The 22,979-nt window shown below is 48.5% G+C and overlaps 1 protein-coding gene across 1 annotated transcript in view; it reads right to left on the bottom strand.

Moving 5' to 3' along the window:
• The window catches only part of ppp1r9ala (protein phosphatase 1 regulatory subunit 9A-like A), a 278,166-nt gene that overhangs the window by 76,712 nt on the left and 178,475 nt on the right, over positions 1 to 22,979 (bottom strand). Inside the window, exons 5-8 of the mRNA XM_084314522.1 lie at positions 19,664 to 19,768; positions 19,317 to 19,443; positions 3,021 to 3,185; positions 50 to 103 (exon numbers count right to left, since the gene is read on the bottom strand). Coding sequence (XP_084170648.1) covers positions 50 to 103; positions 3,021 to 3,185; positions 19,317 to 19,443; positions 19,664 to 19,768 — 451 coding nt within the window. The remainder of the gene's footprint in view (positions 1 to 49; positions 104 to 3,020; positions 3,186 to 19,316; positions 19,444 to 19,663; positions 19,769 to 22,979) is intronic.

Here is a 22,979-nt window from a genome sequence, read left to right as displayed (position 1 = left end):
AACAGCTGTTGCAGATTATTGTCAATATTATGCATCAAAGCGTCGTTACCTTTTCCTTCAGTTGGTTTATTTCAGCTGCCGAGATGCTGTGCTTGAGCTTCAGCTACGAAACAGAAACACAAGCCTGGAGTTTAGTCACAGAACATTTCAGATGGAGTCCTTAGATTAGAGTCAAATGTATCGTCATCATGCAGTACAACCAAAAGAAGTTAGGCATCCAACCAGAGTGCAAACAGTACAATAGTAATGTACAATGTACATGTGATTAAGCTGGGTATTAAATATATAAATTAGTACTACTGAGTAATAGTGCTAATCAGATGTATGTACAGAGTTGTAGTATTAATATGCAGTGATATAGGTATAAAGACGATATGGTAGTAAGTCATACTGGCCAGCAGTGTAACTAGTAAGAGTAGGTAAGGGATATGTACAGATATAGATATAGTATCTACAGATATGTAAAAAGGATTATATGCAGGTATGTACAGACAGATGTGCATATAATATATAATATATATATGATAAGAATAAATATATATATTACATTATTGTACATGCTATCATACAGAGTGATATGGGTTATATGCAGGTATATTCAGACAGATGTGGATATATATATATATATATATATATATATATATATATATATATATATATATATGGTATATACAGCACTATTGTACATGCTACCATACAAAGTTATATGGGTAGACTATAGTATGAGATAGGTAGTTATGATTACTATGATAACAGGGTGGTTGTAGACAGTGAAAGCAGTAGGTAGGTATAAATTGTGTATTGGAAAAACTGTTTCTCAAAGTTCAGAAAACGCCATGCCATCCTGATGAAAACGTGTTCTAAAGACAGCCGGTAACCTTAGTGCTCCATAGTATGTTTCACAGGGCTTAATCAAATAAAATAATTTTTTTTTTTTTATAAATCCAACAAATTGCCTCCATGGGCTTCACAGATCAAGATGAAACATCACAATAGATCCACAATAAAAAAAAAAAAAAAAAAAAAAACATAAATCCCTAGACTTTCCCCCAATGAAGATAAGGGACGACGTAAAACCTTTTGATCAATAGGAAAAAAGGGGAGAAACCTCAGATGGGCAGTTCAAAGGGTGTCGTGATAAATAGGGATGCACCGATCCGATATTGGTATCGGCCGCCGATATCACAAAAATAGCTGGATCGGGTATCGGTAAAAAATATATATATATATAGAATTTTCATTTATTTATTATAATAATAATAAAATAAGAAATAACAATTCAGTACATTTATATCTATGTGTTCAATTGTTACATTTAGTTTCACTAAGTTAGGAAAGTAATGTTTTAAGTCAAGCCTGATTGTAACTGAGGGGTACAATTCCCTGACTGTATTGAGAGTATGGTATCATTAAACCACTACTTAGTTATGTACTTTAATTACTGGCCATACAGTACATGGTATATCTGGTGAACACCCACACAAGAATACGGCAATGACAAAGAAAGTTCTAGTTAGAGGTATTTATTATTAGAGCAGCAACGGTAGGTTACAGATTGAGAATTATGATTGCGCTTGTAAGGCGAAGAACACTTAAAGTAGGTCAAGAGCGTAAGTCCATGAGAATAGTAAGATGGGTATAACTGACACCATCTGTAGCATAAGAATTACATAAGGTACACTCGTAGTCAGCTGGAGACACTAGGGGGTTCCCTCCGGTTGTAAGCCGGCAGGGTAGAGGAATGTTCGGGAGCAAAGTCTGGATCAACGCGGAATAACGAGGCTCCAGATACAGGAGCCAGTGCAATACTCCCTTGGTCCGTAGACAAAGCAACAGCTATACTCCAGTATGCACGACAGCATGGATGAAAGCTAGCCAGCCTCTGTGGTCCTAGAGGCGGGCTTGATGGTGCTCCTCACAGGGTAGATCCCACACAGCAGTGGGGTAGACGGTTCTCTGCTCCAGCAGCCACAGTACCAAAGCAATATAATCCAGCCGGAAAAGGCTCTGCATTCGCCGGTGTAGGTTCTCCGGTGTACATATCAAACGGTTCTCGTCTAGGACTCCTCGGGTGGTGGCGCGAGTTTAGGCCGCCCAGCCTGGATAAGTGCACTAGCTAGAGGTACGACGAACCGGTGGTAATGATGGTCACGGAGAACGGTAGCCGCATGATACACTATAAATAATAGACTATTACTTCACAATAGAATAAGTCGAACTCGACGATACAGCGTTAAACTCTGACACTTTAGCTATCTATTCGCACGCGGTTCTCAAGGCTCTATTCAGGGGCAAAGAGGCCCACTTCACAGCACGTTGTATCGTGGTGAAGGCTTCAACTTTTAGGATACTCTACTGCTGTATCCACCTGCGACGTATTTATACGTAAGGTGAATAATCTAGTGCCAACCTCAGTTCTGTCTCGTATTACTGCGCAAACCTGGACATGTTGAGACATGCCTTGGCGGTGGCTTTGAACTTGCCATTGGGGGTATGGCCGTTGGCGCCTAGGGGTCGCTGTCCAATAGGAGAACGAATATTATGGTCTGGCTTGTACCTAGGTAAAGGGATATTCCGTGTATATATACAAAGAATATACAAGGGATATCAGACGATATACAAATATTATACAAGGTATCTCAAGTAATAAATATATATATTCGGTTTAATCTGACCCTTTGTAACACTGATGTTGCCTTGCACAAAGGAATGATCCCAGTCTCTTCCACAGGTGACAGTGAGGCATACAGTTTATTAATTGAATGAATGAAGTTTATTTTCTGTCTTTGTTTACAACAAATCAAAAACACACTTGTGAGCCTTTACAATTCTTAAAAACTAAATATAAAAAACATTTTAAATTTGGAAATTTTTTATTTATTTTTAACTTTTTTGAAAAAAAGTTTGAACAATGGGTATCGGTATCGGCCGATACCAAAACCCAGGTATCGGTATCGGGACTGAAAAAGTCGGATCGGTGCATCCCTAGTGATAAACTGCTATTCTAAAATCACAATCACCTCCTTCAGCTTCAGGGCCATCTGGGAGGAGTCCATGTTGGTGGGTATGAACAGGGCCTCCGTCTCGGGCAGGTCGGACACCTCCACGCTCCTGCCTCCAGAGAAGCTGGAGGCCAGGATCCTCTCCTCCTCCTCTCCCTCCTCCTCCTCCTCGTAGTGCTCCTCCTAAAGAACAGCATCATCACACTCACTATTGACCCATCTCAAGCCCCGCCCTCTTTTCTGGCAATCAAGGTCACAAGGTCACCTTTATTCATATAGCACATTTAAAACCAAACGAAGTTGAACCAAAGTGCTTCACAGTACAAAGAGACAGACAAATTCAAAATACAATATAAAATGCACAGCACAATACAATACAATAGATACACTAAATAGTCACAACAGGACCAGGGATGTATGGCTTAACAAGCCTCAAAAAGCCAACAAATTACTTTTCACCCGCAGCTTAACGCTTTCTCCGCCGATGACGTGTTTACACGTCATTCCTTGCCATGCGTAATCTGCCAATGACGGGTTACGGCGTCTTTGAGATCAATATTTCATATTTTCGTCATGGTATTCACATTTCACCCACGGAGTCTTTGCTGGTGTTGTAGGACTCCGCTCAACTCTGCAACGCTTCAATACCGCCACCTGGTGGCCGATCGGCGAGTTGCCAAAACCGGAAGTGGCCGGAAGTGCTTAGTCCGTCCCCTATTCCGTCCGGCCACTCGCTATCGCTTGCGGGACTCTATCCAGACACCGTGCATATCGATCCGTTGCCATAACTCAATAAACAACATGCTTGGACGTATATTAGTATTATACAAACCGGAACTGGATCACCTAGATCAACATCCCATAATAGCGATATTTTTGCTCCACGCTCATCACCCAACGGTAAGAGGAGACTGGGGTGAGTTTCACCGTTTTTCTTTACCATTTTCGATACAAACTGCTCTGATCTATATATCACCCATGATAAATGATTTAACGTCGGCCACGGAATTATAAACGACCCCCCCCCCCCCCTCCGGTCAACCGCAGATGATCAGTCATAACGTTTAGAATCATGTACAGTTGAAATTTTTTATCTGGCGTCGATCGGTATCAAACTGCATTTGATGATCTAATATATGCATTTATGGCTATATCACGTTCTATGAAATACTGCAGAAAACGATAAAAACATATTTATACTCTAGACCGTATTATTGTATAAATGTGTGAATGAAAAAGTAAAACGTTCCTACATCCTGAACGATAGATAATTGATGTTGAATGGGCCATAGTAATGTCAATTTAGCAATACAATTAAAAAAGTTATAGCCCTGCAAAGAAGGTGAACATCTCCATAGACAAATAGAGAGGCTACAAGGATGGATATAAGCTCCGGCAGAGAATGGGTTAAAAGACTGGGCAGACAGGATTTGTAGCAGCAGACTATTCCACAACAAAAGCTTTAGTCTTTAGCCTAGACCAGTGGTTCTCAAACTACGGGTAGGTGACAGCGCATTGGCAAAAAAAATAATAACAATAAAAAAAAGAAACAATAATTTGTATCTTTTTTACTGTTCTGGCAACATATTTTGGCAAAATATGCCTCGTTTTATAAATGTGTATTGATAACATTAATCCATTCAGTGCCAATCATGAGTATAGTCGGGTTTTAATAGTTATTTCTTTTATTAGCGATATCCATACACTTTTCATCCATCCAGCCCGACGTTATCATTGGGAATGGGTCTGAGCTCGCAAAGGGCAAATACCGCCGCCTATCGTCTCCCGGATGGTATTGCACATCATTGGATTGGATTGGCTGGGACTGTGCATCAAAAAAATAAGTCCGGTCCAGGTTTTACTTCTCGGGTGTTTTGTGTATTCCACTAAAGGGCTATTATCGTGTCTTTCTCTGGAATTACTAGAAATCTCCAAAACTATACTCGTTTTCAAAACGGTATAAAACGGAAATGTACCGATGAAAAAACATTCCGTTTCGTACATGTTGACTGGAAGCAAGTCATTGATAAGCGACGGGTGTATTAGACCCATAGCCATAATTTAAGTTCTGTATCATTAGGGGATCCGCTTGGCATCACTCATGCACTCCCTCGCGTACGTGCACGCGCACTGAATAAATTCCACAAATGTACCTTTAATACCAGTATTAGTCATAAGCAGGTGTGTGGTCACCTGCTCTCCTCCTTCTCGCTTTCACCACAAGGAAGTGCCTGGTAGTACCCCACTTGACGTGTTAGTTGAAAAGAGTTGTGACGAGTTTACATTGTGCTTAATTTTTTCTTCTCTCACATCTGTTGTAAAGAAAAAGTTTGGGTCATAATGTATTCCGCGGAGAGTAGACCCGCTAGACCTACTCTTCACCAGCGGTTCTCCATTCCCGCCTCCGTTGTGCGTTTTGGTGCTGGGCTGTTGCCACTTTCATGGTTGCCGACCCAGCCCAGGAGACAGCCGATGGATAGTTTGCCTCTCCGAAGAGCCGAGGAGTCGGTGCCGTCGCTCCGGCGATGGCCTGATCTCGACTCTGGTTCTTCTGGTTCCGGGGAATCGTCTGTTGGTGAACGGGGGGTTGTCTTGGAGCCAGAGGATTTGCGACGCAAACTTTTCACGTCTGCCCGTTCACGTCGCAAGATGGTAGCGTGCAGACGCGAACGGCCTGGGTTTGGGGAACTGCTGGAGACCAGCGAGGATGCGTCCGGCTCTGGATTTCCGATGGAAACTGAGGACTTCATGGAAGAGGCGGACGGATTCTTGTATGATGGTCCCGTGGAGGAGAGTATCCCTCCTCAGGAGACCCCGGAGGGGGGAGAAATGGCTCCATGGGGCTCCCTGTTCGAGGATGTCGAGGAACCACCTTGGCCTCATCAGCAGGATGCCCTACTGTCGGCCACATCAGACTGTGGCTCCTTAACCAGTCGCAGCCTGCTGCATGTGAGGGATGCGGGGTCGGTGGAGGAAAGTCCGCAGGGGGAACTGCAGGCTTTGTTTCCCGAGCTCATGGTGGTAGCCGCCGCCGCAAACGGCGTGCCGCTGCCGCTGCCATTGCCTGCACCTGTCCCTGATGATCTCATAGGTCATCCCTGGCAGCGTCGCCCAGTGAGAGGGGTGGACGTTGTCTACCCATTTTTCCCCTCGATGGGGGCCTATGTTCGTCGGGGTCAGGCGGTGTCCAACATCATGGGACTAACTCCCACCTACGTACCAGTTACGCGGGTGTCGGGGTTAGTCAAAGGTATGGGGGAGGGCGTGCCTCGGCTTGACAGTCCGATGGCCGCTCTCCTCTGTCCGGATATGGTGTGGGAACCCCTATGCAAGCCGGTCCTCCAGGGGAAATCGGCTAGGCGATTGGCTTATTGGGGTGACCAGTCATTTATCGCTGGTACACAATCGCTGGCTGCGGCGTCTAACATCGCCCACCTGGCTAGATTTGTATCGGGGATCATGACGGGCGGCACGGATCTGAACGAGGTAAAATGCGATCAGATCACCCAGGCTGCAGGAGCTGTCCTGCACCTTTCCCAGGTGCTGGCCATAGCCATGGGGAAAGTGCGCGCCCTGGCCACCCTGGGCCAGCGTCATCTTTGGCTGGAGCAGGCCCGTGTGCCAGAGAAGAAGAGAGCCCCTCTTCTGACGGCCGCCCTCTCCGACGCTGGTCTGTTCGGGAAGGCCCTGCGGTTGATGACCTCGACATGCAGAGAGATCCATCCTCCAACCCCATTTTCCGCCTCCCGTCCTTGCCGGTGGAGTCAGAAGGCTTCCGCGACGTCGAGCTGTCTCCGTCGCCGCTACCACTGCCTCCGCCGCCGCTGCTGGCCCTTCCAAGAGGGCCAGGAGAAGAGACGGCGCTTCTGCCACCGCCGGCCCATCCACGACCGGAGGAGACGGTAGGGAACGTCGTGACCAGCAGACAGTAACCTACCGTCCCTCCGGGGCTCCTCGGGGTGGCAAGACTCGAGCGGCGCGAGGTGGCAGACGCCGCTGAGTGACTTTTCCCCTCTGTATCCCCTCTCTTTTACACCCTCCCCGGCCCCTCTATGATTTTGTGCCTTAAAAAACATTATAAATAAAAAAGTTCCCCGACATAAGGGGGACTATGTTTTGGCCGAACAAACTGTGTGTTTCTTCAACAATTCATATGGTGGGGTTGTGTATATATGAATCTGCACTTTTACGTTGTGAGATGAGTCGTGTTGTGTTACGAGGTTAAGCAAGGTCTGCAACATACACTCAGTAATAGGTTCTATTAGCTTGATGCTCCACATGCAGGTAGAAACTGGTGTTATTCCATTGCTTGAACTAAGTATATGTGTCTCACAATGCTGTGTTGTTTAGTTGCAGTAATACTCGTACACGCACATTCCACGGCCTAGCCGTTACTCTCGGTCAGCGTTTTTTGCTATGTACGACATAGTCAACGGGTGTAGGATTCACACACATGCGACTTGTGTTTTGTTGTAAATCCTGTTCACATTTTGTGGGTAGCGGGCATTGTATTAGCTTATGCTATGCATTGCATTCTACCGGAGGTTTTCAAAATGGCTACGGTTGTTTTTCTGTGTGTAGGGAACGAAGTGTGTTTTCGTGAGGGGGTGTCGAATAAACCCCTCCTTTCCCACTTGATTGGTTTAGGGGATTTTTGATCTCTTCTGCTGAGCCAGTCAGGGCCGAGCCGGTGGGACGTCTTGGCAGGGGGGGGGGGGGGGGGGGGGGTTATTCTGCCAACTCCTATTACAAGACAGGAGCCGGCAGGATTCCCCGCCCGTTGTAGCGGTGTTGCTATGGCGACGCCTTCCATGATTTACGGTGTCTTAAAGGTGTCGAGTTAGGGCGTAGGGCTCATGGTTCTGCTACGCCCGATTTATGTGTAAACTTGAGTCGGTTGGTCACGTGACTCACAGTTGGCATATCTTTTTCATGACTATAAACTCATGTGGGAAGGTGTTTCTGGGAGGGTCTGGTCTTACACTCTGATTAAAAAGAGTGACTGGATTTGAAATCATGTGAAAACGGGTTTTTTACTCCCAGCTGTGCCGTTGGTTCATACGGGTGATGCTTTTTCTTTATTATTATAAAGAGTTGGATGTGTCTATATGAATTGGAAATGGGGGTTCCTGATGAAACCAAGACTAACGTCTTTCTCAGGTCTGCCTCCCCTTAACCAATTGTGTGTATTGCGCCGTACTGGGTTGTACCATTTCTGCAATCTGTTGGGTAAAGTTTTCATTCATTCATTCATGGAGTTGATTGCATCTCGCCCCTCTTGTCGTTCCCCTGGGCGTCTTGGGGATTCAAAAGATGGTCTAAATAGCCTATTGTTGATGTCAAAACGCACACATAGTGCTAGCTCAGGATGTTCTGTTGGACATTGGCTGACTGGCGCGCCTTGATTGCTTGGGGTTAAAACAGCGTTTTTATGAAGCAATTGGGATGGGGTTTTTTTCCTCTTCCGACGCCCTGTGTGGTTGTCGATGGGTTCCCGTTCATATCAGGGGATGATGACGGAATGGATCTGAACATAGGGGGAAGGGTCTCACGCCCTGGGGGTGGGCCGCCGGGCGCGGTTCGCACCGAAACGTCTGGGTGGCGCCTTCTTTTTATGTTTTGAGATCAACACGCATATCTGCCCCTTCTCCTGGAGTTGGCATGTCGGCGTGGTTAGGGCACGGGACTGGTTCTGGTCGCGCTGGTCCGGATCAGTTAAACCCGTTGTCCGCCGGGGATGCAGATCTGCTGTTCTGGTACCCTGAGGGACTTGGGCTTTTTTCAGGGGGAAAAATGCTGGGTCGGTCCGGGTGTCACAGGGTTGAGCGCTGTGGAACCCTTGTTGGGTACATTGTATTCTACACTGTCGTAATGGCTTACGGCCGTGCCAACCTGTACGCGCCCGATCTCGTCGGATCTCGGCCGCCGTGCAGGTTGGTCTTGGTTGGTCCTTGGTTGGGTGGCCTCCTGGGAATACCAAGTGCGGGGTGCTGGGGCTGGTTTTCCATTTTTTACGCTCTTCTCTTCCGCGTAGCGAAGAGGGGCCTTGGGGTGGTTTTGGCCTCCTCGGGGGACCCTGTGCTCCCCGTATCACCGGGCCCGGTCCGGGGTAATGTTTCGTTGACCCGTAGGCCCGGGATAACCCTGTTGGAAACTGGAACACGGGCTGCGGCAGTGCCGCAGGTGTGTTTTGGGGTTTTTTCCTGAGGGGTTATGGGACCAACCACCGCGTGGGGTAACACCTGGGTGGTTGGTTCTCTGGTGTGTTGCTGCAGTGTCAACTCCCGGGTTCACCGGTTGAGGGTGCCCCTGCACGTTCATGACGTCTGCCAATCGTGTCAGCCTTCTCTGTGGAGGCTTGGTCATGCAACAACGCCAGCATACGCCCCTTCCGCCGGGGCGGCTGTGTTCAGCTGTCCTTCTGGCGCCTGTCTCGTCCGCAGTCTCCAGGCTAGGGTTAACAGCCTGTTGCCTGGTCTTTTTCCCCGGTGCACTGCCTGCTTCCGTTGGTTAACTCTTTGTGTGTTACAGCCATGCTGTCTGCCTGTTACAGGGCCAGTGTGCCAGACGGTGTACTGTTGGGGAGGCCAGGGCCCGCTCGGCTGAGGGGCCCTTGTCCGAATACGCTGGCGATGTGGGGGGCGTGGTCACTAAGTGCCCGCCTGGTGGGGTATTGATGCTGGCATCATGGTCTTCTCCGGGCCCCCGTTCAGGGAGTCCAGTCCTTTTGGTGGGTCTGGGTCTTCCTTCGCGCTCCGCTGCTACGGCCTTGCCACGGGGTTGGGTTTGCCCTTGACCCCGTGATTCTGGGGGCAGTAACGAGGTTGTTTCCCTCTGTTCGTTCCCGGGTGGCATGCGGGTTGTGCGTGTGTGTAGTCGTGGGGTCAAGCCACGGCTGCTCACCCTGTGCGTTGAGTTGCTTGAGTGCCTCTTCGCACGGTCGGGTCCGTCGCCCTCCCGGTAAACCTCTAATAGGGGGGGTGCCCTCCATTAGGGAGGGTCGGGGGGGCTCGGCCCTCCCTGTTCTGTTGGTTGTGGGGGGCCTTCAGCGGGGTGTATTTGTCGGCCAGTGGCTCCGCTTGGCCTCCCTTTGTGCATGAGTGATGCCAAGCGGATCCCCTAATGATACAGAACGTTAGGTTATGACTATAACCAAGTTCTGTTAATTAGGGGTGACGCTTGGCATCCGACGGCCGCTGCAGCCCTTGACCTCACCTTGTGGTGAAAGCTTGGGAAGGAGGAGAGCAGGTGACCACACACCTGCTTATGAAGGTAAGCTGATGAGGGGTGTGGTCAGACTAATACTGGTATTAAAGGTACATTTGTGGAATTTATTCAGTGCGCGTGCACGTATGCGAGGGAGTGCATGAGTGATGCCAAGCGTCACCCCTAATTAACAGAACTTGGTTATAGTCATAACCTAACGATATAGTTTAAGCGTTCGCAAATATCCCCGTCCTCCCATTGATTAAAGCGGTGGCAATCTAGACCTAATTTCCCGGAAGGAGCGTGGCACTCAATGTGTTAAGTGTGGGGTCCCCAAAAAACATTCCTAAATAAAGTGGGGTCACGGTATGAAAAAGTTTGAGAACCCCTGGCCTAGACCTTGGGACATCTAAAAGCACCTCATTAATGACCTTTAACCTTTAGCCTAGACCTTGGGACATCTAAAAGCACCTCATTAATGACCTTTAACCTTTAGCCTAGACCTTGGGACATCTAAAAGCACCTCATTAATGACCTTTAACCTTTAGCTGAGACCTTGGGACATCTAAAAGCACCTCAGTAATGACCTTTAACCTTTAGCCTAGACCTTGGGACATCTAAAAGCACCTCAGTAATGACCTTTAACCTTTAGCCGAGACCTTGGGACATCTAAAAGCACCTCATTAATGACCTTTAACCTTTAGCCGAGACCTTGGGACATCTAAAAGCACCTCATTAATGACCTTTAACCTTTAGCCGAGACCTTGGGACATCTAAAAGCACCTCAGTAATGACCTTTAACCTTTAGCCTAGACCTTGGGACATCTAAAAGCACCTCATTAATGACCTTTAACCTTTAGCCTAGACCTTGGGACATCTAAAAGCACCTCATTAATGACCTTTAACCTTTAGCCTAGACCTTGGGACATCTAAAAGCACCTCATTAATGACCTTTAACCGAGACCTTGGGACATCTAAAAGCACCTCAGTAATGACCTTTAACCTTTAGCCTAGACCTTGGGACATCTAAAAGCACCTCAGTAATGACCTTTAACCTTTAGCCGAGACCTTGGGACATCTAAAAGCACCTCATTAATGACCTTTAACCTTTAGCCGAGACCTTGGGACATCTAAAAGCACCTCATTAATGACCTTTAACCTTTAGCCTAGACCTTGGGACATCTAAAAGCACCTCATTAATGACCTTTAACCTTTAGCCGAGACCTTGGGACATCTAAAAGCACCTCATTAATGACCTTTAACCTTTAGCCGAGACCTTGGGACATCTAAAAGCACCTCAGTAATGACCTCAGTGCTCTAACTGGGGTAGGAACATGGAGAAGTCCAGCTCGGCACTGAGGGGGGGGCCTGACCAATGACCATTCAAAAGCAAAACAGGCCTGAAGCGAACAGGAAGCCAGTTCAGTTGTGATTGGAGGATCAAGAGAAGGGGGCGGGGCTCGAGATAGGTCCCAGTGGTCAGGACGTGCGCAGCGTGTGTCAACGACACCTCCTAATCACCCCTCCGTGTCCCAGCGTCGGCGTGCCAACAGACAGGCTACAGCGACCGCACACTCACCACGGTTACGCACCAACATGTTGGGCAACATCAAAACAGAGACGTATACTCGCATAGTAACAGGACATCAGGGCCCTATTCCCCGTACCTGGTTCAACTAAGTCGATCAAGATGTCATTATCCAGATTCAGTTAACCCGATGTTTGAAGCCGGGATTTTCCTGTTCCTCGAAGGTGGATTCAGTCTTGTTAACTCAAACCAGACTTGAGACCCAGGATAAGTGCGCGCGGCCGCTCCAGTTGAAAAGCCAGCACGTATCGATAGCAGAGATCCTGATTCTCTAGCGGCATTGATTGATTAATTGATTTAAAACTTTATTAACATATTGCAGTACGGCTCAATCGCCTCGCCGACAAGTTAAATGCGTTATCTATAGGCAAATTTTAAGTCCCTCATTACCTCAATCAATCAGATTATATTTCTTTAAACTTGCCTGCTGGATTGAATAATCAAATGAGATCTTGCTAGCGAAAATAATTAGTTAAACTGTTATACAGAATAACGATACGGCTCTCCTACCCATTGATTGATGTATGGTCGATCTTTTTCTTATCTCCACTGTGGTGTAACGGGTTCTTCTTTTGACTTTCACGCAGACGACCGGGGTTCGAAACCTAGTCTTTTCCTTCTTTTTGCGATGTAGGAATAATTCAATTTGGTGCACGTTGAGAGCTATATAAAGAATGACATCCTCAATGCATGTAGATTTATAATATTTTAACTTAAAACTAGGCTACTTTGGCGTATAATCATTAATATTATATTCCAAAAAATTATATTGGAAACACGGGGTTTCGAACACCGGTTGCCGGGTTGCCAGGATTGAGCACTACCGCTGCGCCACTGTGCCAGATGGGATAAATTCATTGTTTATACATTAATGAACGAGAGACCCGTGTTTAGAATATTCTTTATTTTGAATGAAGTTTTATCTCTTTATGCTCATTCATTAATGTGACGTCAACGGCTCATTCAATTTCTCAAATCCGTCAAACAGCGCATCTCATCAGACATCTTAATCCCAGTTACAATTAAAATAACCACATAATGTGTACATCGCACCGAGCGAGCGCCACGGTATATAACGTGCATTATTTAGGACAAAGTGAATTTAGTATCAGCATTTTGGGTCTATTTTACATTTCAAAAGCCCCCTCTGGAAGAATGGAGCACAAAAACGTAATTCAGAATGGTATAATGCAGATCGTAGACTGTGGGAATAATTTCAGGAAACGGGCTGTCATTTCTTTGCGGGGGCGTGGCGATGGTTCATCCGGCTAACTTGAACTTAAACCCTGCTCTCGACCAGGCTCAAACTTTTGGATCTGTTGTCATGGTGATTTGGACAATCCAGGTACGGGGAACGGGAAAGTCCGGCTTAAGTCAGACTTCACCGAAAGTTATCCGGCTAACTCAGTTATCCAGGTACGGGGAACGGGGCCCAGGGCTGTACCGACGATCATAATGTTGACATTCGAATTCTAAATCAACATTTGAATTTTTTATTTTGTATTAAAAAATAATAATACTTTTTTTTTTAAGTGTCTATTCATTCTGTTTAAACCAATGGGGTTTTTCTTCACAGTTGCAGATAAAGATTAGGCTACACTAATAGTATACTATTATACTATAAGACGTCACCATCACTTTCGTACCAACCGTGCCCTTATTGGATTATTTATGTTGACGAAACCGATTAGTTATATTCAAAAAGTAAGTTGATTTAATAAAAAAAATAAAGACTAATTTAATCAGATTAATCACTTTATTCAAATTGAGGATTTAGTTTGAGAAGATTATTATTATTATTATTTTTCTTTTTTATTAAGTCATCAAATATGACGACAGACATTCAAAGCTTCGTTCGAATACTTCAATAGAAGCTTTGAATGTTAAAAAATGACATTCGGTACAGCCCTACAGGACATAATGAAGACGCACACTTTGCATATCCAAATGGGCAGAGAACGTTAGCCCACCTGTCCTCGTGCCAACCACCAGCAGCTCTGTGTACAGGACACTGACATTCAAATGGCCGTTCTCTACCGAACATACAATGGTTATCAGCTAATCTAATGTGCTTAAATTATTTTGTTCGTTAAAACAAGTGGTCTACGTGTTAAAATAATAGCTGTACACTCTGCCATCACTGAGTGTCTGGTCAGTAACATGGGTCTACCCAGTCCCTCCACTCTGCAGTAAACAGTCATCACTGATATAGAGTGTCTGGTCAGTAACATGGGTCTCCCAGTCCCTCCACTCTGCATTAAACAGCCATCATTGATATAGAGTGTCTGGTCAGTAACATGGGTCTCCCAGTCCCTCCACTCTGCAGTAAACAGCCATCACTGATATAGAGTGTCTGGTCAGTAATATGGGTCTCCCCAGTCCCTCCACTCTGCAGTAAACAGCCATCACTGATATAGAGTGTATGGTCTGTAACATGGGTCTCTCAGTCCCTCTACTCTGCAGTAAACAGCCATCACTGATATAGAGTGTCTGGTCAGTAACATGGGTCTCCCAGTCCCTCCTGTTCTGCAGTAAACAGCCATCACTGATATAGAGTGTCTGGTCTGTAACATGGGTCTCTCAGTCCCTCTACTCTGCAGTAAACAGCCATCACTGATATAGAGTGTCTGGTCAGTAACATGGGTCTCCCAGTCCCTCCACTCTGCAGTAAACAGCCATCACTGATATAGAGTGTCTGGTCAGTAACATGGGTCTCCCCAGTCCCTCCGCTCTGCAGTAAACCGAAAATACATGTTCTGGTATCCTGTTCTCAATTTATCCAATTTAACCCCACACTCATCATCATTAGGTGGCTTCTTCGTTCCGAAGGTTGCCCATCACTCTCCAACCCATTCTGTCCCCACTTCTTCTCTCCAACTCTGTGACTCCACCTCTCACTCCGCTCCAATCACAGACGTCGTCTACCCAGCCTCTTCTTGGTCTTCCACTTCCTCTCTTTCCATCCACCTTCCCCATCACCACCTTCTTGAACATCTCCCCGCTGGATCCTCTCAGAACATGCCCGCACAACTCCATCTTTCTCTTTTTCAACCTCTCCACACTGCAAAAATTAATTAAAACTAGTTTTAAGCAAATATGTCCTTGTAAAATAGTCTTCCAGTGCAGTAAGAAAATTGGGCTTGGCAAGATATTTTGAAATAAGTAAAAATATTTAGGGTTCTCTCTCCTGATTGGATAAAGTGGGAACGGGATACCAGGAAATGTATGTTCTGTTTACTGCAGAGCGGAGGGACTGGGAGATATTTTTAACCCAAATTTGACCTCAACTCCCAAAAGCATTTAGGTGACAAAGTTGATGCAAACAAACAGCTTATATATGTACAGTATATAGATACAGGTAGTGGTGCACGATATATCGGCCGATATGGAAAAAAATGTACACATCAGTATCATTCCGATGTCAAAATATAATATCGGCCGATATGGTCATCATTATTTAACATGTTTTGGTCTTAAATTGTTTCAAAATAGTCATTTCTGAAAATAAATGAAAAAAATAAAAGTAAAAATAAAAGAAATGCGTTTTGGAAAATAGCTCTTTATTTGATTATCATAAAAAAGTGTTTTCTATACAGAGATATCGACATCGGTAAATATCGGTATCGGCCAGAACAGCAATATTCATATCTGTTATCGGCCACAATTTTCCCATCGGTGCATCACTATATACTACTGATATTATCGGCCGATATTGGCATTTAAATGTAATAATATCGGAAATGATCGGTATCGGTTTAAAAAAAAAAAAACATTTATTTAACCTTTATTTACCCAGGCAAGCAAGTAAGAACAAATTCTTATTTTATTTATTGTAAAAAATATGCATAATGTTGTGTTAATTCCACGACAAGAGATATGTAATGTTAATTACCTGAAATTATTCATTTCTTTTGGGGGGGGGGGAAACCCCGCATATATCGGTATCGGTTGATATCGGAAATTAAGAGTTGGACAATATCGGTATATCGGTAAAAAAAAAGCCAATATCGAACATCCCTACTATATACAGGTATATATATATATATGGGTCTGTCTGGGGGCTTCCTGAGCGGCTGACTCACTCACCTCCCCAGTGGACTGCTGCTCGTAGGGACTCACCTCCCCAGTGGACTGCTGCTCGTAGGGACTCACCTCCTCAGTGGACTGCTCGTAGGGACTCACCTCCCCAGTGGACTGCTGCTCGTAGGGACTCACCTCCTCAGTGGACTGCTGCTCGTAGGGACTCACCTCCCCAGTGGACTGCTGCTCGTAGGGACTCATCTCCTCCCCAGTGGACTGCTGCTCGTAGGGACTCACCTCCTCAGTGGACTGCTGCTCGTAGGGACTCACCTCCTCAGTGGACTGCTGCTCGTAGGGACTCACCTCCTCAGTGGACTGCTGCTCGTAGGGACTCACCTCCCCAGTGGACTGCTGCTCGTAGGGACTCACCTCCTCCTCAGTGGACTGCTGCTCGTAGGGACTCACCTCCTCCCCAGTGGACTGCTGCTCGTAGAGACTCACCTCCCCAGTGGACTGCTGCTCGTAGGGACTCACCTCCTCCCCAGTGGACTGCTGCTCGTAGGGACTCACCTCCTCAGTGGACTGCTGCTCGTAGGGACTCACCTCCCCAGTGGACTGCTGCTCGTAGGGACTCACCTCCTCAGTGGACTGCTGCTCGTAGGGACTCACCTCCTCGGTGGACTGCTGCTCGTAGGGACTCACCTCCTCCCCAGTGGACTGCTGCTCGTAGAGACTCACCTCATCCCCAGTGGACTGCTGCTCGTAGGGACTCACCTCCTCCCCAGTGGACTGCTGCTCGTAGGGACTCACCTCCTCCCCAGTGGACTGCTGCTCGTAGGGACTCACCTCCTCCCCAGTGGACTGCTGCTCGTAGGGACTCACCTCCTCCCCAGTGGACTGCTGCTCGTAGGGACTCACCTCCTCAGTGGACTGCTGCTCGTAGGGACTCACCTCCCCAGTGGACTGCTGCTCGTAGGGACTCACCTCCCCAGTGGACTGCTGCTCGTAGGGACTCACCTCCCCAGTGGACTGCTGCTCGTAGGGACTCACCTCCTCCTCAGTGGACTGCTGCTCGTAGGGACTCACCTCCTCCTCAGTGGACTGCTGCTCGTAGGGACTCACCTCCTCAGTGGACTGCTGCTCGTAGGGACTCACCTCCTCCTCAGTGGAATGCTGTTCGTAGGGACTCACCTCCCCAGTGGACTGCTGCTCGTAGGGACTCACCTCCCCAGTGGACTGCTGCTCGTAGGGACTCACCTCCTCCCCAGTGGACTGCTGGTCGTAGGGACTCACCTCCTCAGTGGACTGCTGCTCGTAGGGACTCACCTCCCCAGTGGACTGCTGCTCGTAGGGACTCACCTCCTCAGTGGACTGCTGCTCATAGGGACTCACCTCCTCGGTGGACTGCTGCTCGTAGGGACTCACCTCCTCCCCAGTGGACTGCTGCTCGTAGAGACTCACCTCATCCCCAGTGGACTGCTGCTCGTAGGGACTCACCTCCTCCCCAGTGGACTGCTGCTCGTAGGGACTCACCTCCTCCCCAGTGGACTGCTGCTCGTAGGGACTCACCTCCTCCCCAGTGGACTGCTGCTCGTAGGGACTCACCTCCTCAGTGGACTGCTGCTCGTAGGGACTCACCTCCCCAGTGGACTGCTGCTCGTAGGGACTCACCTCCCCAGTGGACTGCTGCTCGTAGGGACTCACCTCCCCAGTGGACTGCTGCTCGTAGGGACTCACCTCCTCCTCAGTGGACTGCTGCTCGTAGGGACTCACCTCCTCCTCAGTGGACTGCTGCTCGTAGGGACTCACCTCCTCAGTGGACTGCTGCTCGTAGGGACTCACCTCCTCCTCAGTGGAATGCTGTTCGTAGGGACTCACCTCCCCAGTGGACTGCTGCTCGTAGGGACTCACCTCCCCAGTGGACTGCTGCTCGTAGGGACTCACCTCCTCCCCAGTGGACTGCTGCTCGTAGGGACTCACCTCCCCAGTGGACTGCTGCTCGTAGGGACTCACCTCCCCGGTGGACTGCTGCTCGTAGGGACTCACCTCCCCAGTGGACTGCTGCTCGTAGGGACTCACCTCCCCAGTGGACTGCTGCTCGTAGGGACTCACCTCCTCCCCAGTGGACTGCTGCTCGTAGGGACTCACCTCCCCAGTGGACTGCTGCTCGTAGGGACTCACCTCCCCGGTGGACTGCTGCTCGTAGGGACTCACCTCCCCAGTGGACTACTGCTCGTAGGGACTCACCTCCCCAGTGGACTGCTGCTCGTAGGGACTCACCTCCTCCCCAGTGGACTGCTGCTCGTAGGGACTCACGTCCTCAGTGGACTGCTGCTCGTAGGGACTCACCTCCCCAGTGGACTGCTGCTCGTAGGGACTCACCTCCCCAGTGGACTGCTGCTCGTAGGGACTCACCTCCTCAGTGGACTGCTGCTCGTAGGGACTCACCTCCTCCTCAGTGGACTGCTGCTCGTAGGGACTCACCTCCCCAGTGGACTGCTGCTCGTAGGGACTCACCTCCCCGGTGGACTGCTGCTCGTAGGGACTCACCTCCTCAGTGGACTTCTGCTCGTAGGGACTCACCTCCTCCTCAGTTGACTGCTGCTCGTAAGGACTCACCTCCCCAGTGGACTGCTGCTCGTAGGGACTCACCTCCTCAGTGGACTGCTGCTCGTAGGGACTCACCTCCTCAGTGGACTGCTGCTCGTAGGGACTCACCTCCCCAGTGGACTGCTGCTCGTAGGGACTCACCTCCCCGGTGGACTGCTGCTCGTAGGGACTCACCTCCTCAGTGGACTTCTGCTCGTAGGGACTCACCTCCTCCTCAGTGGACTGTTGCTCGTAAGGACTCACCTCCCCAGTGGACTGCTGCTCGTAGGGACTCACCTCCTCCCCAGTGGACTGCTGCTCGTAGGGACTCACCTCCTCCCCAGTGGACTGCTGCTCGTAGGGACTCACCTCCTCCTCAGTGGACTGCTGCTCGTAGGGACTCACCTCCTCAGTGGACTGCTGCTCGTAGGGACTCACCTCCTCAGTGGACTGCTCGTAGGGACTCACCTCCTTGGTGGACTGCTCGTAGGGACTCACTCACCTCCCCAGTGGACTGCTGCTCGTAGGGACTCACTCACCTCCCCAGTGGACTGCTGCTCGTAGGGACTCACCTCCTCAGTGGACTGCTGCACGTAGGGACTCACCTCCTCCTCAGTGGACTGCTGCACGTAGGGACTCACCTCCTCCTCAGTGGACTGCTGCTCGTAGGGACTCACCTCCCCAGTGGACTGCTGCTCGTAGGGACTCACCTCCTCAGTGGACTGCTGCTCGTAGGGACTCACCTCCTCGGTGGACTGCTGCTCGTAGGGACTCACCTCCTCAGTGGACTGCTGCTCGTAGGGACTCACCTCCTCCCCAGTGGACTGCTGCTCGTAGGGACTCACCTCCCCAGTGGACTGCTGCTCGTAGGGACTCACCTCCTCAGTGGACTGCTGCTCGTAGGGACTCACCTCCTCGGTGGACTGCTCGTAGGGGTCCTCCATCTGCTGCTGCTGGCTCTTCTCCTGCTCCAGGGTCTCGCTGATGAGGCGCGCCACCTCGCTCTGAGTGCCAGGCTTCTCCCGGCCAATCAGGAACCTGTCGAGGGGCGAGCGAGGGGATACAATTGTGTTAGTATGTGTGTGTGTTAGTATGTGTGTGTGTGTGTCTGTCTGTATGTGTGTGTGTGCTTGTATGCGTGTGTGTGTGATGCCGTTTGTTAATGTCTGCGTTTAACTCCCAGCACACGCTAGCGGACGCGTGCGTCGTGGTCGTGGTGTGTACAGCGTTACCCGTGACGACGGCCAATCAAGCTGACCTTACGGTGCCTTTGGTGTTCTTCAGGACGGTGGCGGCGAAGAGCTGCGTGACGCCCACCAGACTGATGCCGTCGACCTCCACGATCTGGTCGTTCACCTGGATCCTGGGGGACGGAGAGGAGAGGAGAGCAGACGAGACGTTACTGGGGGACGGAGAGGAGAGGAGAGCAGATGAGACGTTACTGGGGGACGGAGAGGAGAGGAGAGGAGAGGAGAGGAGAGGAGAGGAGAGGAGAGGAGAGGAGAGGAGAGGAGAGGAGAGGAGAGGAGAGGAGACGTTACTGGGGGACAGAGAGGAGAGGAGACGTTACTGGGGGGACCTCGTCTATTTTATGCTCGTTTTATAAGTCTGCACTTTATGCATTGATCTGCCAATTTTGTACTCATTTTATGCCTGTCTTTTTTTACTGCTGTGAAGCACATTGAGCTGCAAGTTTTGTATGAAAGGCCCTATACAAAAAGATTATTTATTATTATTATTATTATAATATATTTTTTACAGAACATTTCAAGAGTCCAGATGAAGCCGGCAGCGTGACAGATAGGTAGCCTGGGAAATGGAAAACGGGCGAGATATTTCCTTTAGCCTCGGAAGGTTTTAAATACAGCTGGAAAACGTGCCTCTGGTCCCCAGAGAGATGAGCCCCCCCTACTGTAGGTCTCCGTTACTACGGTTTGGACCGTGTATATTATTATTGAATCCTGCCACTCACTACTACTGTTATCACTATTACTTTGCACTTTGTTCTATTATTATTACTACCAACACAATGTACTTGTACACAATCAGACAGAAGCTACTAACCCTACTACCCTCAGTACCTTGTACACAATCAGACAGAAGCTACTAACCCTACTACTCTCAGCACCTTGTACACAATCAGACAGAAGCTACTAAGCCTACTACCCGCAGTACCTTGTACACAATCAGACAGAAGCTACTAACCCTACTACCATCAGTACCTTGTAAACAATCAGACAGAAGCTACTAAGCCTACTACCCTCAGTACCTTGTACACAATCAGACAGAAGCTACTAAGCCTACTACCCGCAGTACCTTGTACACAATCAGACAGAAGCTACTAACCCTACTACCCTCAGTACCTTGTACACAATCAGACAGAAGCTACTAAACCTACTACCCTCAGTACCTTGTACACAATCAGACAGAAGCTACTAACCCTACTACCCGCAGTACCTTGTACACAATCAGACATAAGCTACTAACCCTACTACCCTCAGTACCTTGTACACAACCAGACAGAAGCTACTAACCCTACTACCCTCAGTACCTTGTACACAATCAGACAGAAGCTACTAACCCTACTACCATCAGTACCTTGTACACAATCAGACAGAAGCTACTAACCCTACTACCCTCAGTAAAACGGAATTTGGAAAAAAATTAAATGGAATTTGGAAAAAAATTAAACGGATTTCATATGGCTCTACATTTGGGGAAATTAGCTTACCGTCTTCTGAAGAGAGAGACAAGAAGATGGATACCAGTTTCCTCTCTGTGCGTTCAGTAGAAAGCTATCTGGCTGCACGTTAGCCTAGCTTAGCACAATGAATGGAAGCGGACAGTGCCGTCAGCTAGGGGCAGAGTAGGCTGGTAAAGATATGCCTCCTAAAATGTCTAAACGGAAGTACAGGAAGTACAGGCTACAGGCTTTCCGGTTTCGACAAAACAATTATAGAAACGTGTGCACAATAGGGCTGCAACTAATGACTATTTTGGTAGTCGACTAATTTTTTTTTTACCTATCTTTGTGAAAGTGGCTTCTCAGCTCTGGTCCAGCTGAAGACAGAGCAGAGGAACAGATTGGACATTGAACATGACCTCAGAGTTGCTTTGAGACTCTTGTCAGGACCAAACAACATCCCCAGTTATCCCATTAGTTCCCCCAAATTTACTGTCGGTCTGTTATGTTAAGCTAAGAAGTCTTCAGCTGGCTGGACCAGAGCTGAGAAGCCACTCTCACAAAGATAGGTAGTGCAGCAAAAAAAATAAAAAATTTAAAAAAATATTATAATTATTTTTTAATGACTACCGGTAATCGACGCAACAATATCTCAGACGATTTTTCGCCCTAGTGCACAATATTTCCTCGTTTGAGCCACTGCAACGGCTTTTTGCCTGAAGAACTTACTACATGACCGGGACGTTCTAGCTTGTTTGCCAACAGGATTCGGGGAAAGTTTAGTCCGTTCGGAGGCAGCTTCCAGGGGAAGTACATACACCGGAAATTCTACCCCATAGACACTTTCAGCCGTAGTTCTTTACCAGGCTTTATCTCACGGAGATAAAACTGGGAACGAGGTAGGGCGGCTACGTGGCGTAGTGGGCAAGGCGCTCGCCACGAATGCAGAGACGCTGGGCTCGCCTGTTCGAGCCCAGCGCTCCACATTGCTTTCAGTTTAGCTGGTCGTTCATACTAATACACATTGGCCGTATTAGGGGGTGGGAAACTGATGGGTGGGGATCGGGCGTTGTGGACAGCGACTCCTACAGGTCGGTTGGTGCGCCTGCGCAGTAGAATCAGGAAGTGTCGGGGGCAGCGTGAGCCTCCCACGCGTTACTCCTCGCCACTGAGAGATCGAGCTGCGCAGGTGAAAAGATGCGACTGCTGTTACCTCAAGTACCGGAGGGGACTTGTGCTATGTATGACTTAGTCCACATTGCAGCCGGCTTGTGGGAGGCAAGAAACAGCGTTTGTGACAGGGGAGGGTTGAATTGGATGATACGAAATTGGGATGGGAGAAAATATAGAAAATGGGAGAAAAAGTGGATCAAAAAGAAAAAAACTGGGAACGAGGTTAGGGGCAGAGTGGCTCACCGTGAGTTACTGGGTGAGTGAGTTAGTGACATCAGCGGTCATAAGAGATGCTCCTTTGCATCTAAACATCGGAATCCTATCAACAGATTGGCCAGTGAGGGCGGCTGGGTGGCGTAGCGGAGATTGTGCTCGTCACCAATGCAAGGTCGGTTGGGTGACGCCTGCACAGCAGAGACAGGAAGTATCGGGGGCAGCGTGAGCCTCCCACGCGTTACTCCTCGCCACTGAGAGTCCGCGCTGTCTGGTGAAAAGATGCGCCAGGCTGCCTCCTCGTGTACCGGAGGGGACACGTGATGCAAGGCTTCTATCCTCACTACAGCCGACCAGTGGGAGGCATAGTCTAGCAACGTTCAAGACAGGGGAGGGGAGAATTGGAGGGGAGAATTGGCAATGCGAAATTGGGATGGGAGAAAAATATGAAAACAAGGAAAAAAAGTGGATCACAAAAAACATATTGGCCAGTGGGCAGTGTTGT

The sequence above is a fragment of the Notolepis coatsorum genome, assembly GCF_963971535.1.
Source record: "Notolepis coatsorum genome assembly, chromosome: 5".
Taxonomy (NCBI): domain Eukaryota; kingdom Metazoa; phylum Chordata; class Actinopteri; order Aulopiformes; family Paralepididae; genus Notolepis; species Notolepis coatsorum.
Note: the sequence above shows the minus strand (reverse complement) of the source record. Positions and strands in the feature narration are given on the sequence as shown.